At 46.5% G+C, this 21113-nt stretch overlaps 1 protein-coding gene across 2 annotated transcripts in view; it reads right to left on the reverse strand.

Moving 5' to 3' along the window:
• The window catches only part of Col15a1 (collagen type XV alpha 1 chain), a 104065-nt gene that overhangs the window by 21364 nt on the left and 61588 nt on the right, over positions 1-21113 (reverse strand). The window contains exons 16-25 of one of the 2 annotated variants that reach the window (XM_003470723.5): positions 12529-12564; positions 11980-12120; positions 11725-11793; positions 11202-11237; positions 11011-11094; positions 9005-9070; positions 7156-7191; positions 5222-5284; positions 2800-2868; positions 2658-2693 (exon numbers count right to left, since the gene is read on the reverse strand). In XM_003470723.5, the coding sequence (XP_003470771.2) occupies positions 2658-2693; positions 2800-2868; positions 5222-5284; positions 7156-7191; positions 9005-9070; positions 11011-11094; positions 11202-11237; positions 11725-11793; positions 11980-12120; positions 12529-12564 (636 nt within the window). The remainder of the gene's footprint in view (positions 1-2657; positions 2694-2799; positions 2869-5221; positions 5285-7155; positions 7192-9004; positions 9071-11010; positions 11095-11201; positions 11238-11724; positions 11794-11979; positions 12121-12528; positions 12565-21113) is intronic. The other variant, XM_013153450.3, reaches the window with a different exon arrangement.

Here is a 21113-nt window from a genome sequence, read left to right on the forward strand (position 1 = left end):
CACAGTAGCCGCCTATTCAGTTTCTGGTCTCCTACCTCCCTTTCTCTACTAGAAGCAACTGCTGAGCCCCACCTGACACCCCCCTTCCTTCAGGCTGTACCCCATCCAAGGCCCTGGGCCCTCACCATCAGGACTAAGGAGTAAGACGTCAGCAGCTCAGAGTTTCAGTGCCCCTGTGTCTGGGTACAGTGGTGGCTCAGAATGTGGACCTTTACTCTCTTTGGGTCATATACCCCAGGGTTCTGCTTGTCTCCCATGCTAAGCAATGCAGCCCGACCTTCCTTATTTGCCAGGTGCCCAGGATTTGGTACCCACTCTGGGATAAGATTTGGCTCCTACTGTCCTAAGAACCAATGTTGGCCTGACACCTTGTCCCCCAACCAAGTCCTTCGGTGGTGGGTTTCTAGACTGGCACATTTGCCTAGCCTCAACCCTATTCTGAGCCCCTGCAGGAACTGTCATGTAGCCTTGTGGCATCTGGGATACAAAGCCACCAATGCTGCACCTTTTTCCAGAACATGCTCTTCCTCTAATCTGTGTCTTCCCAGTCCTATTTTTGGGTCTGCTCTGACTCTCAGAAAAAAAATGACAGGCTTAAGCTAAGAGCCCTCTAAATCCTTTCTTTCTGCCACAAACAGAGACAGCCATGCTCTGAATCTCTGTGAATAAACATTGCACTGAAATAGGATCTGCAGTAGAGTTTCCCTCCAAATCACTCTGATGGAAGGAGTGAGCAGGGCACAGCCCACTGGTGTGGCAGGATCTAGTGCAAACTTCCCTATGTCCATGTGCACGAGAACCGCTCAGATTCTGTTAAAAGGCAGATCTGATGTGTCGGGGCTGAGCCTGAAGTTCTGGGTGTCTAACAAGACCCATAATATGATGGGTGATGCTGGTGCCTGGACCACACTTTGAATAACAAGACCCTAGTGCGTTTGCAAAGGAGTCACAAGCTAAATGAGGCACCAGGGCCACTGTTAGCACATATGGCATCGTTATGCAAATTAAAAGGTGCCCTTACTGACTGTGTTTGGCAAGCTGTGCACAAGCTGGCCTTCAGTGGGACAACAGCCACGGCCATCTGCAGCCGCCTGCTGGCCCCGTTGCTAACTATTTGTATTTCCCATAGCACTGAGGTTACTGAGTAGTTAACCAGTTGTGAACAAGACTCTTCCAGTCTGCCTTAGCTCTCAGCTACCCTACTCTAGGTGTCCATTCTGGCTGATTTAGGAATCACAGGCCTTAGAAGGTCTTTTAAAAGATGTGCCTTGGAGATTATGGACCATGCATCAAGGGCACACATCTGTTATACAAATGTCTGACCCTCTTTGCCTAGGTTTGAGATCCAGCTTCACTAAACAAGCCTCATGTCCAATTCTGCAACACATAAAGTCTCAGAATCAAGGGCAGCTCGATCCTTGGAAGCTGAGGTGTGCAGTGGAAAGAATCTGGATACAGATTCAGACAGGCTGGCCTGAGACCCTTCATCTCCCTTTATAAGCCACAGGACATTGGGAGGTTACTTAAGCATTTTGAGCTTCAGTCTCCTTATCTACAAGACAGGGGTTCAAACTAGGTGCAGGGGAACATGCCTGTAATCCCAGCATACTGGGAGGCTGAGGCAGCAGGACTGTAAATTCAACCCCAGCTTGGGAAATTTAGCAACTTAGCGAGACTTCACCAAAAAGAGGTAGGGACTGGGGATGTAGCTTAGCACAAAGGGCCCTAGGTTCATTCCTCATTACCTTCTCTCCCCAAAAGGGCTGCTTATAAAATGGAGTTCTGATATTCAGTCTAGAGTGGTGAGGATGAAATGAGATGACTTGCTGGGAGGATCAGCACAGTGTCTGACCTGCACTGAATGCTCTCCACCTGAGCCGTCTTCATTTGGGGGAGGAATGTACGACAGAGAAGTTTAGGGCTCACCTTGAAAGAAATAGTAGTCTTGAAAACTATTCACAAAATGACATGAGCTGTAGATCCCCAGAATGGAATGGCCAGAAGGACCTAGCACACTAGTCTCAATCCCCCCCTTCTCAGTACAGGAGGACAAACAGAAAACCAGAGAAATCATGCTCCAGATTTCATGGCAAGTAAGTAGCAAATTCAGAATCCAAAAGGCCCAGAGAGATTATGTGGGATCCCTGGAAGGGGTTCCCTGGACATGGGCAATCTTCTGCAAGACAAGCACTTTGGTATAACTTTGAGAGCTCACTACCACCTGATCTCCTCTCTTTCCTGGACACATAGCTATACCACCTGTCAGAAGTCCCCAAATCTGAGTTCTGGTGCAATGGAATGTGCTAGAAGTGACGTTTTCCATGGTCTCTTCCCATACCCAACCTTAGTCTGCAGGATGCTGGTGTAACCTTGAATCCATAAGATGGCAGAGTCATGGCATGGGTGTATCCTGAGTCCTGAGGCACTATTAGGGTGGTGAGGGGCAATAGGGAATCCCCACAGTAGATAAGACATAGCTGTTACTGCATTCAACTGCTGAAATGTTTATGCAGCTGCAGTTTTCCCACCCTAATGTACACAGATTTTGTCACATCCTTCTTATTTTCACGACAGAAACAATCAGGTTTAACAGAGTCGAAGCATGATACACGCTGCAAAGGCTAGGCCAGTAGCAGCTGAGTGGCAATCTCACTTACCATTGGTCCCGGGGCTCCATGCAGTCCAGGCTCACCCTAAAACAGGGAGATACGGACTTGTCACTCAGAAGAACACTGTTGGAACCACAAACACAGGAAGCCAAAGAAGATGCGTGGCTTCAGGACCTGGTGACGTAATTACCTTTCTCCCCTTCAGCCTTTCCAGAGGAACATCGCCCGTCAGGATGGCGCCTGGCTCGCCCTTCTCACCCTACAACACAGAAAGCTTTTGATCAAGTCAGGCCTTCTCCTGCCACCTGTCAGGTCCAGAGGGTCGCTAAGATCTACTGGTCCGTCTTCTCTAACTCTTTATCTTCATCTTGCCTTTCTGGTTCCTCCAGCCCCGCTGCTCCAACACAGCGTCTTGCTAAAGTGCTGTTCCCGTGCTCACTTCGGCAGCACGTGCACCCAAGTGTTGCACCAGCCCTGTGAGACTGGATGTCCCCAGAGCTTTCTCCTGTGTATCCTAGAGCATGGGCCTGCTCTATGGGGACCTCCAGACTCCCGCTGAGGACAGATCTGAACGCTTACCCTCAGTGTTTCAGGACCTGGCCCCACCACAGTCCTGTCTGCCTCTAGCCACACGACACCCCTGCAGACACCTCCTGCTCCTAGTAGGTTTGATGCCTTGTTTTCCTAACATCTTGACTTGAGATTTGTGCCCACCAGAAACCCCTATTTTTGTTTAAACAGCTGAAACTGGAAAAGAGATGAAGGTGTAAACAACAGCCTCTCTTGACACAGGGGCCTCGTGTCTCCACAGGCCAATTTACCTCCAAACTCCAGGCTCCTGTGTAAACATTTACAAGGACTTGGTCAGGCAAAGCTATTTCAGATGCTGGGAGAGAAGAGATAGAAGTCTGGAGCAAGGATACAGGACCCTGACCCCATCCTGTCTTTAGTAGGGCCATCAACTATCCCTGGAGGCTTCTGAGAAAAGGCCAGGCAGAGGAACCTTCTATAACCCTCAGAGGTCTCTTGCTAGTGCCTGCGGAGTTAAGCTGGGCCATGAAAGTCTCTTTGCAAAAGGACTGGAAGTAGCCAGGCAGAGGTGTCAAAGTGAGCAGAGCAGCCTCTTCTCTCCACCCCGCAGGGCCCACACTTGACATTTGGGTCTTACCGCTTCACCGGTGAGGAAGGGCAGTCCTGAGCACGCCAGCAGCAAGAAGAAGCAAGCACAAAAGCGTTAGAGCCAGAGCAGGAGGAAGCACATTGGCTGTCATGACTGAAGCGAAGCTGCCCAGGCACTTGTCCTGGTCTTTCAAAGTGGCAGAGGCGTGGGGCAGGGGTTGCACCTAAGACCCCCTAGATCCATCTGACCCAGGCACATAGCACACAGAGCACTGAGCAAGCAAGAAGCACTCGTGCTTAATCCAGCCTCCTCCCAAGGTAGCTCCCTAGGAACTACCTTGGCTCCATCTCATTTCTGCAGGTCTACAGCATGAAAAGCACCCCCAAGATATCATCCTCCTCTGGCCCTGAATTTGTGCCCAGAACACAGCCCTCTGTCCCCTTAAGCTGTGGTGCTACACAAGCTGGGGCCTCTCTCCTCTTTGAGGACCAGTGTGGCACAGTGGGAGAGGGAGGTACAGAGTCTTAACAGTGCTTCCTCTCAGAAAGCAGGGCCCTCCAACTCCCCGTATGTAGCAGACTGAGGGGATGCACAAGCTCCCCAGCCCTGAGCTCTGTGCAGACTCCCATCACAGCAGGTTGTACACTGTCCACTGTCTCTTTGCCCTTAGGGGACAGTGTATGAAGGAGGGATGAGATGAGTATACAAATGAGTGGGTGAAGAAATGGGTCTAATCTGGAGTCCCTGAGACCTGTTTGTGAATGTCACTCTCCACTCTCATCTATAAAAGCCAACTAAGAAATTAATTTTAAGAAGTCAGTGTGGAAGGTACAAAGGCCAGTTCCATACCCTGGGAGTTTTCAGAAGTGCCATGTATACTAAGTATTTATTCCAAAGAGTTTGCACAACTGTCGTCCAATTTGCAGAGTGCACCAACTTACAATCTCTCAAAATCAGTCATTATTTTATTCATTAATTATATATTGTTTTATCCAACACTCATTTCCAATGTCATTTATACACAAGGCTCTGTGCTAGTGCCTGAGCTTTAGCAGAGCCTGTCCTCAAGGAGCTCCTATTTGAATGAAGATGCCCACAGGAGGTTAGGCATAGCATACAGCAAGTCAGACCAGCGTTTGAGGGAGTGTTGAGCTGCATTCTCTTTCCAAATTATGGGGATAATCAGCTTCATCCCCAGAGTGAGCTTCACCACGGAGGAACTCTCAGGTTACATAAGTTAACTGCTATAGAGTGACAGCAGTAGGCACGGCCCTTCTTCAGAACCTGATGAAAATATTCTAGAATTAGGTAGTGGTGATGGCTGCATAACCTTGTGAATCTACTAAAAAGTTACTACAGCATAACAGGATTAATTTGTTATATATGAACTGCTTATCAAAGAAGAAAAAAGTTAAAAGCTATGTTTAGTCAGTTGGAAATGATTAGTGAATTCAAAAGCACAAGCCCACCCCGATACCCTGATTCCTCTTACCTGTTCTCCTTTGAGGCCTGGAAAGCCAGGAGAGCCAGTGTCACCTTTTGGTCCTCTAGGGCCCTGGAAGGAATTGTTGGAGGTTACTGTGGTGTTAAGATTAAATGCTTTAACCAGTCTAAAAGGTGAACCACGACATGTTCTCAACTTGGAGAGGTTCAGAGATTGTGGCCGGGTAGAGCAGAGGCAGCTCTGAGCCTCAGGAGGCCTCCAGGTCCCACACCTTTCTGAATGCTGGCTGATGGTGATGTTGAAGCATTGGTCCTGCTGTTATCTAGTCTTCCTGCCTCGATTCTCCCACGGCTCCCCAAGCCTTTCCAGCTCACCTTCCCCAACCTCCAATCCTCTCTTCCTTCATGGCTCCCTGTTACCTACAAGATGGCATCCCACATCCTGTCTGCACCTCAATCCTCCCAGCCAGGCCTGAATCAGCACTTCATTTTCCATGCTGCTCCTTCCCTTCCCTGGCTTCCCCGCTGCCCTGAACCAATGCTCCAGCCACCCACTGCAAAGCCAAACTCCATACCCAGCCAGCTGCAGTCTTGTCTCAACTCTGAGAAGCACCAAATGTGACAATGACTCATTTGGCCTTGACATCTACCCTCAAAGGACATTTCAACACCTTATTGATAATTAACTTTTCACAAGTCCTGTCTTGTCTTTTGGGTGAAAAAGTGAGCTGGCCATGATGGTGGTGGCTTTCACATACTGGTGATTATTATCTTTCAGGAATGAAGTCTTCCCTTTCTTTCAAATCAAGTCTTGAAGAATGCACAAAATATGTCAAATGGAGCTTTCCCTAATGGAGTTCAGTGGCCTGCATCCTGCCTGCCTGGCCCCCTCTTTTCCCTCTGCAGTGATTTGGAGGCTCTGCCGAGGAGACTGGACTCCCTGAACACAGAAACCCTCAGAGGAAAATACGCTCCACAGCATGACTTGGACCTTGGAGTACCTGTGCTGGGGCTGGAGCTCAGAGGCGAGGCCCTGTCTCCTCCTACCCAAGGGGCTGTCTCATGACTACCACTCTCCCTTCTGCTTTTTGGTTTTTTTAGCATTGCTAGGACTAAAACCCTGGGCCTCCAGCATGCCAGGATAGCCTTCTGCCATTGAGCGATATCCCCAGCTGTTCTGTTTTTTCGTGTCTAGTTACCATGTATTTTTGATGTCTTCATAGTTTATGCCCCTTTAGAAAATGTAAAAAGTTCAGAAAAGTGTAACAAAATACAAAGAGATCACCTAGTGCTCCACCATGAAGAGTCACTTTTTATTACAGTTTTGAGACACTTTCTTCAAGTAGCTCATGTGACTTGTTGGCATGAGCCCTTTCAGACCTGCTAGGTCTTGGAGAAATTGTGCAGGCTTCACATGGAGCCAGGCCTTTGGCTTCTACACAAACTCAAAGATTTAGACCAAAACAGTCCCTTTCTGTGTGTACACAGAAACACATCTTCACCTTTTGAAGTCCCGGAATGCTGTGCCCACAGACTATTAACTATTAGACAACTATTCTGTGGTTTCACTCGATCTCCTTCTTTCAAGTGCCACCAACCTATTTCTTTAGGCACATTTAGCTCCTTGAAATGCGTGACTCATCTACTGTCATTCACAGAAGCCAACTGCAGGCTCAGACTTTGGTTCTGGCATAAGGAGACAGAGTAAGACCTGACCCTCCGCAAGCTGCTGGTGGAGTGGTGGAGGAAAACAAATCCACACAATACACACACAGCTGTTATTTAGTACGGAGAGAATTACCAAAAATTGGCAAAAATAATGCCTTATGGGACTCAAAGGAAAGGACACTTGGAGGTGGGAGCAAGGAGAGAATAATGAACAAGCTGGTGGTCAGGCAAGGATGGCGAAAACCACTACTCCAAGCGGAAGAGGAGCGCGCACAGCTCAGGGCACAGGGAGAGGGCGCTTGCTGTGGTACTTACTGGGAATCCGGGCAGCCCGGGCAAACCATCAGGCCCCTGTGACACACCAAAGACAAAGAATTTCCAGAGTTAGGTGGGGATCGTGTCCCAGGGTGGGGCCACCCCCTACCAGCCTGTTTGCACCCAGTGAGCCATTGTCCTATTTGCTGAGGAGGATGCTGAGGCCCGGGAGAGATGAGGTACAGAGTCACAGAGCTGGTTAGTACTAGGGGCACATGCTGTACTGGGTCCACTCAGACTAGCCATTTCCAAGGACTGAGGAGACTAAGAATTTGTGCTTCATTAAACCTGAGCACCAGGTCTCTACCTGCCAACCCAGGTGCTTGCTGCGATTGAAAGTATAGGAGTTTGGCAGAGAAAGAAAAAAGGCAGGGAGGAGAGAGGCAGAGAGAGAGGGAGAGAAGGAAAGAAGAAAAAGAAAAGATGGGTAGATAGATGGAACAGCTACTGAGTACAATAAAGTGTGATCCAGCATTAGAGATAAAGGGGGCCTGGACTCCACCTAGGCCAAGCTAACAGTTGGCAAGAGCACAGGAAAGAGAGAGCAGAGGCGTAGTGATGCAGGCGGACAGGGCCCAGGGACTCAGGTCAGAGATGCTTACTCTTCAGTCTTAAGCTGTATGTGTCTTGTTTCAGCATCACCCCAAATCGCCTGTCACCCAAAACCTCTTACAGTGTGAGGATAACAAAGATCCTCTCCAAATGTGTTCCTGTTTACTAGCTGGTTTGCTGTAGGATGGATTACTAGGGCCTTTTGGATAGTATTTTATTCTATTTATTAATCTTTCCTTCACACTGAACTATGTCCCCAGCTCTTTTTCTTTTCTCAGTGATAGGTTATCACTAAGTTGCTAAGTTGCCCTGGCTAGGCTTGAACTTGTGTTCCTCCTGCTTCAGCCTCCCAGAGTGCTAGGATTACAGGTGTGCACCACTATGCTTGGCTCGGATGGTACATTAACAGTGATCAAAGAAAGAGAGCCTGGGGGATGCAGTGCAGAAGGGACAGCAAGGCGACCTTCAGACAGGTGCTACTGCTCAGAGGGAGAAATCTGGGGCAGAGGAGCCTCCCAGATACCTGCAGCGATCTTAGAACAGATTCCAGGCTCCCCCCAGGATATGCCTGGATGGATATCCAGGCCAGTCTCACTGGAACCTGCAGAGGGCACAGCCCTAGGGGACTCCCGCACTGCACAGCAGTAGTGGTGTAAGCCTCTGTCTCCAAAGCTATTTACAGAGATTCCACAGCATACAGAGCTTTTTCACACTCCTTGCTTCCTATAAGCTGCCCAAAGCCTGCCACAAGTGCTACTGAAAAGAGAATCACGGGTGGAGAGGAGGGTGTAACCCCAAGGTTCCAAAAGCCAAAGCTTTTTTCTCTTCCTGGTTCCCAGCACATACAATGGGAATTTATTACAACAGTGGAAGCCGGAAGCTTCCTTCCTCATAGGTCCTGTTTGCCTTGAGTCAACTCTGAGGGCTTTCAGAGCTAGAAAGACTAAAGCCAGTCATGTTCTCTCCTTGGGCTCCAGTTTCTCCATGAGTCCAAGGGTAGCTCTTCTTGTTCTGTGAACAGTATCATGCAGATAAAAGCATGGATATCAATGTATCTGCTGTGAGGATTCTTACACTTCCATTTTTATCTGATGCACAGGACCAAAAGCTTTGGCTGCACGGGGACAACTCTGCACAATCAAATTACCGTGACAGCGACTCCTCAGAAAGTTCCCTCTCCATGCTACTTCGATAGACTCTAACTCTACACATCAACAGCTAAGAAAAGATTCCAGGCCAAGGTGGCACGGTTTCAACAGAGCTGGAAACCTCCCATGGAGCAGCAGTGAATACAAACCGGCGGCCCTAGGAGCTCAGGGATGTCAGAGAAATTCAAGGATCCATGAGTGATGTTGATCAAAGACTGAAAAGAGAAAAAAATCAGACAATTAAGGACAGAGAATATATGTGTCCAGCCTTGTTCCTGGCAGTGAGGCCTTAGCTGAAGTCACCCACATGGCACAGATTGGTGACACCCCAAAGGCAGTGCCACATATTCATCCTGATTGGTGACACCCCAAAGGCAGTGCCACATATTCATCCTGATTGGTGACACCCCAAAGGCAGCGCCACATACTCATCCTTCCTACTTTCTATCCAACGACTCTGCCCTGTCTGGCCACCTTCCTCTTTTAATTAATTTTTAAATGACACACTATATGCACGCCTTCTCTTTTTAAATACATATATATATAGGCACTCACAGAAAGCATATAGTGTCGGTGTGTCCACGTGGTTAGTTTACATAAATGGCACCAGGCTTATGTATTATTCTTCAGCTTGCTTTTTTCACTCAACCATATTGTGTGGAGATCTTGCCATGCAGAATTTTGGAGGATGTCTATTTTTAGTTTCAACAGACTGCCAAAGAGCCGCCCAAAAGGGCTGTGCAATTTACACTTGCACCAGAAGCATCAGAGAACCTATTTCCTCACAGCGATATCCACTCGGTATTTTTAAATCATACTTTTTTTCCTTTTGACTCTACTCATCCTTTTCTCAGTTATTTGGAACTTTTTGTCTTCTGGTTGTCTACCAGCATGATGCTGTTTCTCTGAGAAGGGCCATGATTTTTTGAAACTACAATGGCTCAGTATTGAGTGGACCCTGATCAGACCCTGTCCATGTCCGGCTTTCTCTCCTGATTTCCATCACCCACCTGCTGCCTACTGCAGCCAACTTCCCATGTGCCGCGCACCCGATCCTCCTCTCAGCTTTGGCTCAGGTGTCCCTCATGCTGGAGCTCTGGAAATCCTGTCCCTCGTGCCTGGCAAGATCCTTCTCAGTTTTGTAGGCACTGCCCAAAGACACCACTTCCACGAAGTCCTCTCTGCTTTCTCATAGCCCAAACCACCTCTCCTCCCTTTCCCTGCATTGTCACAGTTACTCCCCTGACCTCACTGGGGACTTTCTGCACTTCACTATCTGTATATCCACAGCACCTGAAACAGACTTTATGCCCCTGGGTATCTGTGCCAGAGTGGAGATGACAACAATAGCGAATTAAATGACATCCAAGTTTCATTCAGCTAACAATGATGAAGCCTACCCCAGGTGCCCGGCAGTGGGGATACAGAGAAGAACAGGGGTTCCAGGGAGAAAGTGGATGAGACGGTAATGTCTCCACCAGGCCACTGCAGTATGAATGACAAGCATGCCATGCTGACTTCCCTGTTGATGGAGTTTGGAAGTGAATGCTGCCCTTGCTTGTATGGGAACAAGTGGGGTATGGATACTTCTAAACAGCCCACCAAAGCGCCACCCAAAGGGGTCACCCAATGATGCTTCTTTGACAAGAAGGGATGGCAGTTCTGGGAAGGACCCACAGGTGTGCTCAGCCTTCTCTCGGACCTGCCTAGCTCCAGGAAGCACACCTCATACCTGGCAGGCAAGTCTCTTTGCCTCTAGGGTGAGTCAGCAGAACAAAGGCGTTCACTGCAACTTCTTCGGGCAATAAGGGATTCTCTGGGCTGGCCCCTTCCTTCCTGGCTTTACTTCTCAGCTTGTTCAGAAGCTTCCTGGGCAAGCTGAGAACTGCCTACCCGGGGCTTCCGCAAGACTTTAATAGCTCTTGTGCTTCTTGGCTGCTTTTTGAGTTTACCTCAAATGGTGCCAAACAGAAGAGAAGATGAGAGTGTTTTGGGAGACGGCAGACAGCGAAGCACGCTGGAAGGTGAAAGCTCGAACACCAGATGCCTGCTGTGTACAGCAGACCCAAAGCCCTGTCGTGGTGGACAGCCAACTCCCCCACTTGTAGCAAAAGCGAAAGACACCCAACCAAACTCTGACCTCAAGGATACTCACACTAGACAAGATCTCAATCCTCCCAGGGGGACCTCTGGGTCCTGGAGGTCCCACGGTGCTGACTCCATCCGACCCCCTTTCACCCTGGTTACAGCAGTGAGAAGTGAAAAACAGTCATTGCACATGTGTAAGAATTTCCACGTGTTTCCAGAACCAGGCTGGGAAGTCCTCCCTCACATTTGCGATCTTACCTTGGGTCCCTGGTCTCCTTTTTCTCCTTTGAGACCCTGGCAAAACAAACAAGTAACTAAATAGATACTCTTAGTTTTCTTCGGTTCACTTTGCTCACTCTCCACTCACCCTTAGATTTTGTTGTCACTCCCTAGCCTCTCATGTGGATTTTGTCCCAAGCAATAGCAGCAAATTCCCCTTCCAGAGTCAGAAAGACAGAACCCCCAGTGAGAATGAAGGACTGGAGGTCATCTGAAGCCCTGGGAAGTGTCCCCTTGACCCCAGAGTCAGAGCCCTCTGCAACTGGAAAAGGGAATGTCTGAATATTCAGTCACAGTATGTGCCATGCTGTGCTCTTCTGGGTGCTTGTCACTGGGTACTTCACGTGATGAAGATCATGGTAGCGTGGCCCTCGTGAGAGCAAGCATCACAGGAAATATAGAGGGGCTGAGTTATTGGAAGGGGCAGAGCCAGTATGGCCCCCCATCACCTCCTCACTCTGATGTGACAATCCTTACAGGAAGGTTTCAAAAGTCAACATACACTGGAAACGGTTGGCCTGGGGATTCTGGGTTCACTCGACAGCCTGACACTTCCTGAGCCCTCAGTATCCTGGCAAAGAAGAAGAGAATTTCAGATCCAACTGCTAAGCATATACCTGTGCCAAGTTGTGTTGGGAGCTGGGTGCCCAGTGATCAACACAGCCTCTTCCCTCAGACCAGCATTCAGTGAGCTGCTCTTTCCAAAAATCCTTACCGCAGCACATCATGTGTTAACCACAGAAAGGGAGAAGAGTACCTCAAATTCAAGTCCTGCTGCACATCCAGGGCCTGGGGGTCCTGGGGGTCCAGGAGGCCCTGGAGGTCCCATGACTCCAGGAGTGCCAGCTTGTCCATTTTTTCCTGGGGGTCCTGGTAAGCCTCTGTTGCCAGGGTCACCCTGTAAGGAAGAGGACAAGCTGACCACCAGCCCCAGATTTACTCATGGAAGAAACCACACACTCCCTAGCTGGGTACCACTCCTTAAAGTTAGCTAGTGTAATGAATTCTCTGACTGCTACTGCTCAATGACACAGAAACAGCTGTCCTGCTAAATGCACATTTTGCTTGGAGGGAAGCTGATGTGCTCATCTGAATGCATTCATAGCAGGGGGTGAGGAAGAGGAAATCTCATAGGTTATTTGCTCCCCACCATCCCCAGCTGCCCTGCCTGCCCTGAGCAATTCTTCCAAGGTGTGTTTTTCAGGGCTCCATGACATTCATGTGTTTCACACTTCACTCAACTGTTCAAGCAATGAAGGCAAACCCAAGGCAGATGAGAAGGGGCAAGAAATCTGCTTTCCATTACCTTTTCACCAGCTGAGCCATTGGGCCCTCTTGCTCCCTGAAAAACACAAGCACAAAGGCCAATGAGTACACAACCCCGCTAGATATGCTTAGAAGCAAATGCAGAACTATGGACCCTCAAGCAACAGAATATTTTCAGGGCTTTGGCTGACTTCTCCAAGGTGAGCAAACTGCAATAGGTGGCAGTCTGTTAGGTGACTCATGCTGAGAGTTTGTGAAATCCATTTTTCATCTACTAGCTCATTCCACGCCTCCAGAGCAAATCAGAGAAGCTGGACATGAGTCAGGGAGAGATCACAGAATTCCTGTCCATGCACTGAAGCAGTCCTCTTTCCCACCCCTCCCATGGCGAAGGTGAGGGGGTACTTCCCTGTTCTTAACAGAGACAACAGGCTTAAGAATTGACATGCATTCCCCAGACCTTTAGAAACAGGGAAGATGAAGACTGATTGTCTTGTGGGAAGATCCAAAGACCAAAGTGGCCCCCAAGCAACAGAAGTATGGAGGTTGCACAGGACCAGAAGGAACCACACTGTTCCTTCTGGTCCTGAGGTTCCCAGGGAATCAGATGTGGAGCCTACAGAAGTAAAATCTTACTGGAGTAAGCTTTCCTAAGAACACGGGGCCCACAGGAGGCAGGCTAACAGGAATAGTCATCTCCCCTACATAAGGTGATAGTAGGGGACTCCAGATAGAGAATTATGAGGTGACCACAAATGCACCTACAAGAAATAAGTCAGCAATTGCACCACCATGCAGAAGACAGTGACATGATTATGCTGTGACAGGCACACAAAGCTGTGTGCCCTCAGGGCCACTTTTTCTGGGATATGGCTCCCTTTCTATATCAAATCCATGGGGTAGTTCTAAAATATATGCACTCAAAAATAAGAGAGGAATCACTTAAGACCTGATAGGGATGCCAAAGGGAAACAGATAAGAAGCTGAAGGCAGAGGCCTTAGCAATGGTAAGAAACCACAGGAAAAAAAGTATCCTGCAAAGCGGTGGAGAAAGCCAGGAGCAGGATGGCCTATGGGCCTCTTATGGGAACAAGGGTGAAATTCTGCATCAGGGCAGCCATCCAGCTCCCACCACTGTCCTTCTGCTCCTGTTCATGCCTCATTATCTCAAGAACAATGAGAGTCATTTATTGGGGGCAGAGAGATGGGGTATAGTCTCAAGCCCTGGAAGGTCCACAGGCCTCTGATGTACCCTGCTTGATAGCTCATCCTCCACTTTCCATGCTTCCTGAGACTCACAAACCTCAGAAGTAGCTGGTCCACTACCCCAGCGGTCTGTGCAGAAGATAATCTAATGCAAGGTCTCAGTTTCAAAAGCAGCACATCAACAAGACACATCAAACACGTGGGGAAAAGCAATCCTATTCACGGAAACACAACCAAGCCAACAACCGAAATCCAGTGGAGGAAATAAAGTGAAGAAAGCATCCCAGCTTGGACTTTTTAGCCATATGACATACATCGTCAGACAGAAAACAGAAGGTCTTATAACCATGAAACAAGAACAAGTTATTATAAGAATGCTACGAGTTAGACTTCCGGGAGAACATGGCGGACAGATAACAGCAACTACCGGAGGCTCTCTGAAAAACTAGGCTCAGAAGCCAGGTATGGTGCGGACTAAAGAGACATAAGCAGGTGGAGTTATGCTCTGCTGACTCAGGAACGAACTCGGCTGAGAGAAACCAACTTGGAATGCAGTCCTGGTGCTAAAACAGGAACAAAAAAGTCTCGCTGCTGAGGCTGGACCCTGTGCCATTGGAAGCCACGATTTGGGTTTCCCGCCGTGCGGCGGCTGGCTGCCTCTACATCGGCTCGGCAAGGAGAGAGACGCGCGGAAACTCTGAGAAAGGGAGTCTGCGAACAGAGTCAAAAACAGGACGGGCAGGGAGGCATGTTCTGCCTTGTGGCGAGGTGAGTGAGAGAAACTGACACTCCACCACAGTTTGACTCCAGCGGACTTTCTGGGCCCGAGCAGTCCTGCGGGAGCAGGGCGCGGTGGCGACTCCAGCCACACATTCCCCTCTCGGGCGGGATTGGTGAAAAGTGCCTGGCCTGTGTGAGGCCGCTGCCTGCGGACCCCGTAGGCTGGCCCAAACCAGATCCCAGAGCCTGACGGAGGCCGGGAGGGGCGGGCCCCCGAGTAGGCTGCCTGGTGCGCAGCGGTAAGTGGGAACACCTAACCAGCGCAATTCGATCAGGCTGTGGCTGACAGGGAGAGAAGCTGGGCCTCTCATATAAGCTTGCATATATAAGGAACAGATAATATGGGAAGAGGCAGCAACAAGAAAGGCTCCTCGGCCCCCAATTCTGAGAAACAGGCAATAGCGGACACCGCACCAATACACATAAAGCACCATATAGAGAGCCTCATAGACCAATTCAGGAATGAAGTTATCAACGACCTGAAGCTAGAAGTATGCAAAATAGTTAGAGAAATGCTAAGCCCCACCCAAGAAAAAACAGATGGTGGAATGGAAGAACAGAAAAAGAGGGGAGAATTGTTTGATGGAGAAAACAGGGAAAGCATAGAATACGTGAAGCAGGTTCAAAGGGACTACCAAGAAACTAAGAAGTCTATCGAAGACTGGCATAACAGCTTGAAAGAAACTAAGGACAGACTATCTGAGCTGGAGGGCAGAATTGTAATATGGGAGAATGAAATGAAAAACTTCTTAAAAATAACAAAGAAACAAACAGCAATAATACAAAGACAAGAAGATGATAAGAGGATCCATAACTTAAGGATTAAGAACATAAAAGAAGAAGTAGGGACACAAACAAGTGAACTACAAAAGCTACTCACAGAAATAATCCAGGAGAATTTTCCTAATTTAGCAAAAGGTAAAGATACTCAGATGTACGAGGCATACAGGACCCCAGCTACCTACAACCCAAACAGAGCAACACCCAGGCATATAATAATAAAAATTCCAGAAATTCAATACAAGAACAGAATATTAAAAGCTGTCAGAGACAAGAAACAGACCACTTACAAGGGAGCACCCATCAGAATTACAGCAGATTTCTCTGCACAAACCATCAAATCACGAAGAGCGTGGGGGGAAATAATTCAAGCTTTGAAAGATAATAATCTCCAGCCAAGATTGAGATATCCTGCACAACTGTCCCTGGAAATTGATGGAAAAGCAAGGTGCTTCCAGGATAAAGAGGAACTGGGGGAATTTGCAACCACCAATTCAACTCTACAGAGAGTATTGCAGGATATTCTAAAAAAAGAAAAATACAAAGAATCCAGAAATAGTGGAGGCCACAACTAATGGAGCAGAGAACAAAGTGAAGAAGACAAACTGACAGCTACTGACAGAATAAGAGCTCAACAGAAATGAGGCAGAGAAGATTGGATGATAGGAACAGCTATTTTGGAGAAAATGACATCTTAATAGGTAATACTGATTTAGTATCATCTTGTTTTGAAGTCTCATCTAGCTTTTGTCCTTCTGTCTCCAATGGTCTAAATAGGTTGTATCTTACTGGATTTTATTATGTATGATAGTATAAGCAAAAACCTTTTAAAGACAAGGAGATTATACAGAAACCATTATTCATTTTCTGTTAGTCGATTCTAAATACTCTGTAATGCTGTCATTCTCTTAAATGGTTTTACATTGTTTTGATATACTTAATGCTACAGTATACGAAGTTGTACTCAAGGATTTCAAGGAAATAGACAATATGGTAACTACTTTTAGGTCAGGATTATCTGGTGGTGAAACACTATTCTGCTTAAATGGTTATGTTTTGATCTGTGCTGTTTCGTTGTTATGCCCTCTTTTATCTCAATCTCCACTCCATTATTTACTTTTTTAATACTTCTTTTTTTATTTTTATCCTTTTAATTAAAGGAAAAAAATAGCAGGATATATTATAGTAACCCACTTTGACTTTCCATTACCTCGATTTAAAGCCCTGTATTACTCTCACCATCTGGTTTTTAACTGATGTTCCCCTATTCTGTTTTGCTGGATAGTATCAGGTTCGAAAATTTAGGCATCAGCTGTGAAGATAATGAGATTCATTATAACGCCCATTCTCGTTGACTTTTATCTACTTTTGAAGACCTACAATGTCTCCAATGGTTTGGTTTTGTCGGTTTTGTTCTTTACTGTTTTGTTCAATTGTATTATAACTAATGGTATAGGCAATTCTATTAGAGATAGCAGGAGTCATTATGGTAACCATTGTTGATCACCTTGTATTATGTTTTCACATTATCTATTATGTCTTTTTTTTTTTTTGTCTTTTTCCTTTTTATCGGTACCAGGGATTGAACTCACAACTGCCTGCTTGCAAGGCAGGTGCTTATGCAGCTGAGCTAAATCCCCAGCCCCACATTATCTATTATGTCCACCCTTTTGACTTGACCGATTCTGTTTTGTTATGTCACATTTGGTTTTACTCTCTTCCAAAAAAGTAATAAGAACCGTGAGAGCAATGAAACCCAAAATGTGTAATAGTCATTGTACAAAAGAGAGGAAAACAAAGTGCTCTAAACTATATAACTGCATGTATATTTAAGTGTATAAGACAGAATATGATATCACAGAGTTTTATCGGATCATTGAACAGAACTGTTTGCAGTATCATTGATGGAATGTCCACTTTACAAGCTTTAATTTTGTGACTTGAACAATTATTTCTAAGATGACAATATGTAATCCATTAACTAGTGATTTCCTACTGTTCATTTTTTTTCTGCAAATCTGTATAACTTGTACCCTTTCTCTGCTTTTTTTTCCTTTTCTCCTTAAATAAAATTAAAAAAAAAAAAGAATGCTACGAAACAGAATCAGTTAGAAATCTTGGCAACAAATGCAGATAACTTGTGAGATAGAGAATTTTATAGAGGGATGGAGCAACAGACACACACACCTGAAAAGAGAATTAAAAGAAAGCCTGGGCTACAGAATTCTCCTGGAAAGCATCCTGCAAGGATAAACACCTAGCAAAAACAATAAAATAGAGACACAGAGGACAGCCCCAGAAGTCCTGATGTCTGTTTAACTGGAGAAGCAGATGGAGAGGATACGGAGAACGGAGGAAAGGCTGGGGGAAGACAAATGCCTTCTGTCTGAGGCACAGGTGGGCCCAGGAAAGCCCCTGACCCCCACAGTGGCAGGTCTTTTGTCCCCTACTGAGAGCCTCCCTAGTCCTTGGCCTAAGAATAGGGCCAGGGCTTGGGGAAGAGGAGGTGGGTACGGGGCCTCCTGAGGTGGCTTGTGGAACCCGGTGCCTCCCTGGCCCAGGCGCCAGTGGGGCCACCCCAGCTATCTGGGAGGTACTGGGGAAGGGAAGTAGCTGAACTGGGGCCCTGTTCCCTCCCTGTGGCTAGTGCTCTTGGGAAGAAACTGAGGCCAAAAGCATGACTCAAATAACTAAGTTCCTATTTTGCTGCCTGATCCGGAGCCTCCAGTTTCTTGTATCTGCTTCTCTTATGTGCGATCAGTTATGTCATCACCTGCTGCCATCTGTCCTTGAGGGAAGTGGTGACCTTTTGCTTCTTCCCAGCAACAAGTCAAACCACTGTCAGGGCTACCATGAAACAAAAGCTAACGCCATTGCCGAGAACCTGACCGTTGCTTTGCCAGTTGACCTTGTTAAAGAAAATTATGATCATAAAGTAAAAAAGTATTTTTCAATTGTTTTCTCTATTTTTTTTAAGTCAACAGTGCATCTTTCAGCAGTTTCAGAGGAATTTCTAGAATATATTTTAGACCCTGATGTATCTGAAACAGAATGGTTTATCTTAGAAACAGATGGTTTTACCCAGCTTGTCCATGGTAGAAAGATGGAACTTGCAGACATTATACTTGCTATCAGAGATGGTGACCACCAGTTCTCCAAGTGAGTTAGTTCAGTGATGGAAGAGTCCACCTTATAGAAATTTCATGGACAGACTGGTTGAAAGTTGGAGGTCTGATGAAAGGCTCAGGAAAGACTTCTTACTTCCAAAGTTGGGTGACTGGGTCTTTCATTCCTTAGTCGGAGAAAGTTGGTGTGCTGGGAGGTGTGAACTGTCTTGGAATTCCAACCAACAGAGCTGTAAGTGTGGCTGTAAGTGATGTAATATGGATAGACAACTCTACAACAGAAGCGTCATAAGGGACCGAGGTACAGCTATTCTGCATATCATAGAATCATGGCTTAGAATTCATTAGACTTTTTGGTTCATTACAGTGAACTGGAATAGTAAGGCCATTACTAGAATTCAACATACAAGAACATCAAAGAACAGATACGGGGAATTTTTTTTGCTCTCATGGTATCTCAGATTGTGAGTGTCTCCTGGTTTTGCTCATGATGTCTGCATTACTGACAACTTCAGTGTGTATTCCAGTACAACTGACAATGGCCTGTTCGGTTTTATGGAGGCCTATTACCCAGATGTTCTCTATCTGATGATGAAAGAAAACATAAAGGAAACCAGGCAAATAATGTGCTGGTTCATTTACATATGTCGTACAAACTCTAAACTCTTTATTGGATCCCAGGCAATAGCAGCTCACTGCACCAACGATTCCACTGCTGATGCTTTTTCCTCTTCTCCTTTCTCTTCTATGTCTCCTCGTCCCCAACTCCTCTTCCTCATCTTCTTTTTCTTCCTGTTCCTTCTTTTTCTTGCACTGCTGAGGATCTAACCAAGGGCAAAGCCCATGCTAGGCAAACTTGCTACCACTGAACTATAACCTCAGCCTCTGCTCAGAGGTGGCCTGGTTTTTATTACAGAAAAGTTAGAGAGCTGTTTAAAGGTGGGTGGGGATTACTGAGAAAAAGGGAAGCGAGGAGGACAACCTGGATGATTCTCCTTGAATAAAGAACTACCTCCACTTTGGCTAAACCTGATCCTCTCTCCATGTACTGATATATACAGAGCCGGCGATGCCTTCATCTGCTCTAAACAGCATAAATAGGGCTGGCCAAGATGCTGATATGTAACTTTCAAAGCTAGGCAACGGGGCCGTTTCCTTGCCCCGTGACTCCCAAAAAACATGGTTGAGCTGGGTGGGCCAGACTTCAGACCCCATAACTATAAATATGCCTAAGTGTCTTTCTTTTCACTGTGGGTTGCACTGGAAGTGGTAGATTAGAATTAACTTATTAGAATTCCAATAACTTCCATGGGATTACAAATATAAACTTCCAGGACCGAGTTAAGGACCAGAAAGGGTTCTCTATAGGGGAAATGGTGATGATTTCATTGCATGTCTCTCTCATTTTGCAGACACAGACGGAAGCTAGCTTTACAATGAAATTTTCGGCCTAGTGAGATTACTCAAAGTCATTTCCTGGGAGAGCACATCCCTGAGCAATTCTGGGTACTGAAGCAAATTTCATAGCACAGATTTTTTCCTGCCTGGGTGCCCCAATACTTTCTGAGAACTAAGAAAAAACACAAATGACCTAGATCTTGAAAAAGGCGAACAATATTCATCCATTCCTCTAAGCAAGGCTGTCCATGTCCTCCAGCAAGTTTCTCAGCATTCCTTCCAGAGTGTTCTCAGAAAGTTGGCCACTTGCATACATCCTTCTTGAGCTGAAGGACTTAGAGTTAGCTACTCACCTTCATTTGGGGGAGATAAGGAACATTTCCAGCATTGAACGCTGCATGGAATAATCTATTTGATTTTCAGAATAACTGCACACATTCTGATGACAACCCCATTTTTTACAATAATAGTATCCAGTTAAATGAGCTGAACCTTATTCTTTGAGGGGAAAGCTGCACTTCAGATAACTTCCCAGACTGGTCTATGTGTTCTGCTAGTAAAAGGGGCAGCTAAGTTTGAGGCACAAGGAAAACTTCCCTGCAAGGTGATCCATCCAACCATGAAGGTACTGCCTGGGCAGGGAATGCGGTCCCTGTCACTGGAGGTATGCAAGCAGAAGAAGGGGACTGTGGGAGGTGGTTAAAGATCAAATGTATCATCAGACTGTGTTCTGTAACTTCACCGAGATTGCTCATTTTTTTTTTAGCACATTTTTGTTATTTCACATTCAGACTGTACCCCTTGGTTCACTTTATTTTTTAAAGGTAAATGTCACACACAAGGCTTTCCTGCAGCTCTCCAAATGAAAATTTTCCAGTCCTTCTAAAAAAAAAAATCACATAACACAATGCAACCAGTGTGACTCAGAACAAACTTTAGGAACAAATCAAGGAATAAGCAAGATTGATCTCGAACAGTCATCTTGGGAAGCTGCCTCTTCATGCTCATTCTAACAGCTAATTCCCCAAACTACAGAACTATCTGTGGGGTGTCCTGTGTGCAGACATAGGCAAGGGTACCTTTAGATTTGAGATGGAGTGTGGGAGGGTTAGGCGGGGCCAGGGGAACTAGTTTGATGAACAGGCAAGATAAGTGTAGGTTGGTGGGGTTTCCTGCAAAATGTAATTTCTTATGAAAAAGCCAGTACATGTAAAATGAATTCTCTACAGTTGTTTCTTTTTCTGAGAAATGCGATTTCCATGAAAACTGGGTTGCTACTGAATTAAACATGATTGAGAACTGACAGACACTGGAAATTTAGTTCAGTGACCATGGT

Source organism: Cavia porcellus, unplaced genomic scaffold (genome assembly GCF_034190915.1).
Source record: "Cavia porcellus strain 051 isolate PalLab524CR breed Dunkin Hartley unplaced genomic scaffold, mCavPor4.1 scaffold_1, whole genome shotgun sequence".
In the NCBI taxonomy this organism is placed as follows: domain Eukaryota; kingdom Metazoa; phylum Chordata; class Mammalia; order Rodentia; family Caviidae; genus Cavia; species Cavia porcellus.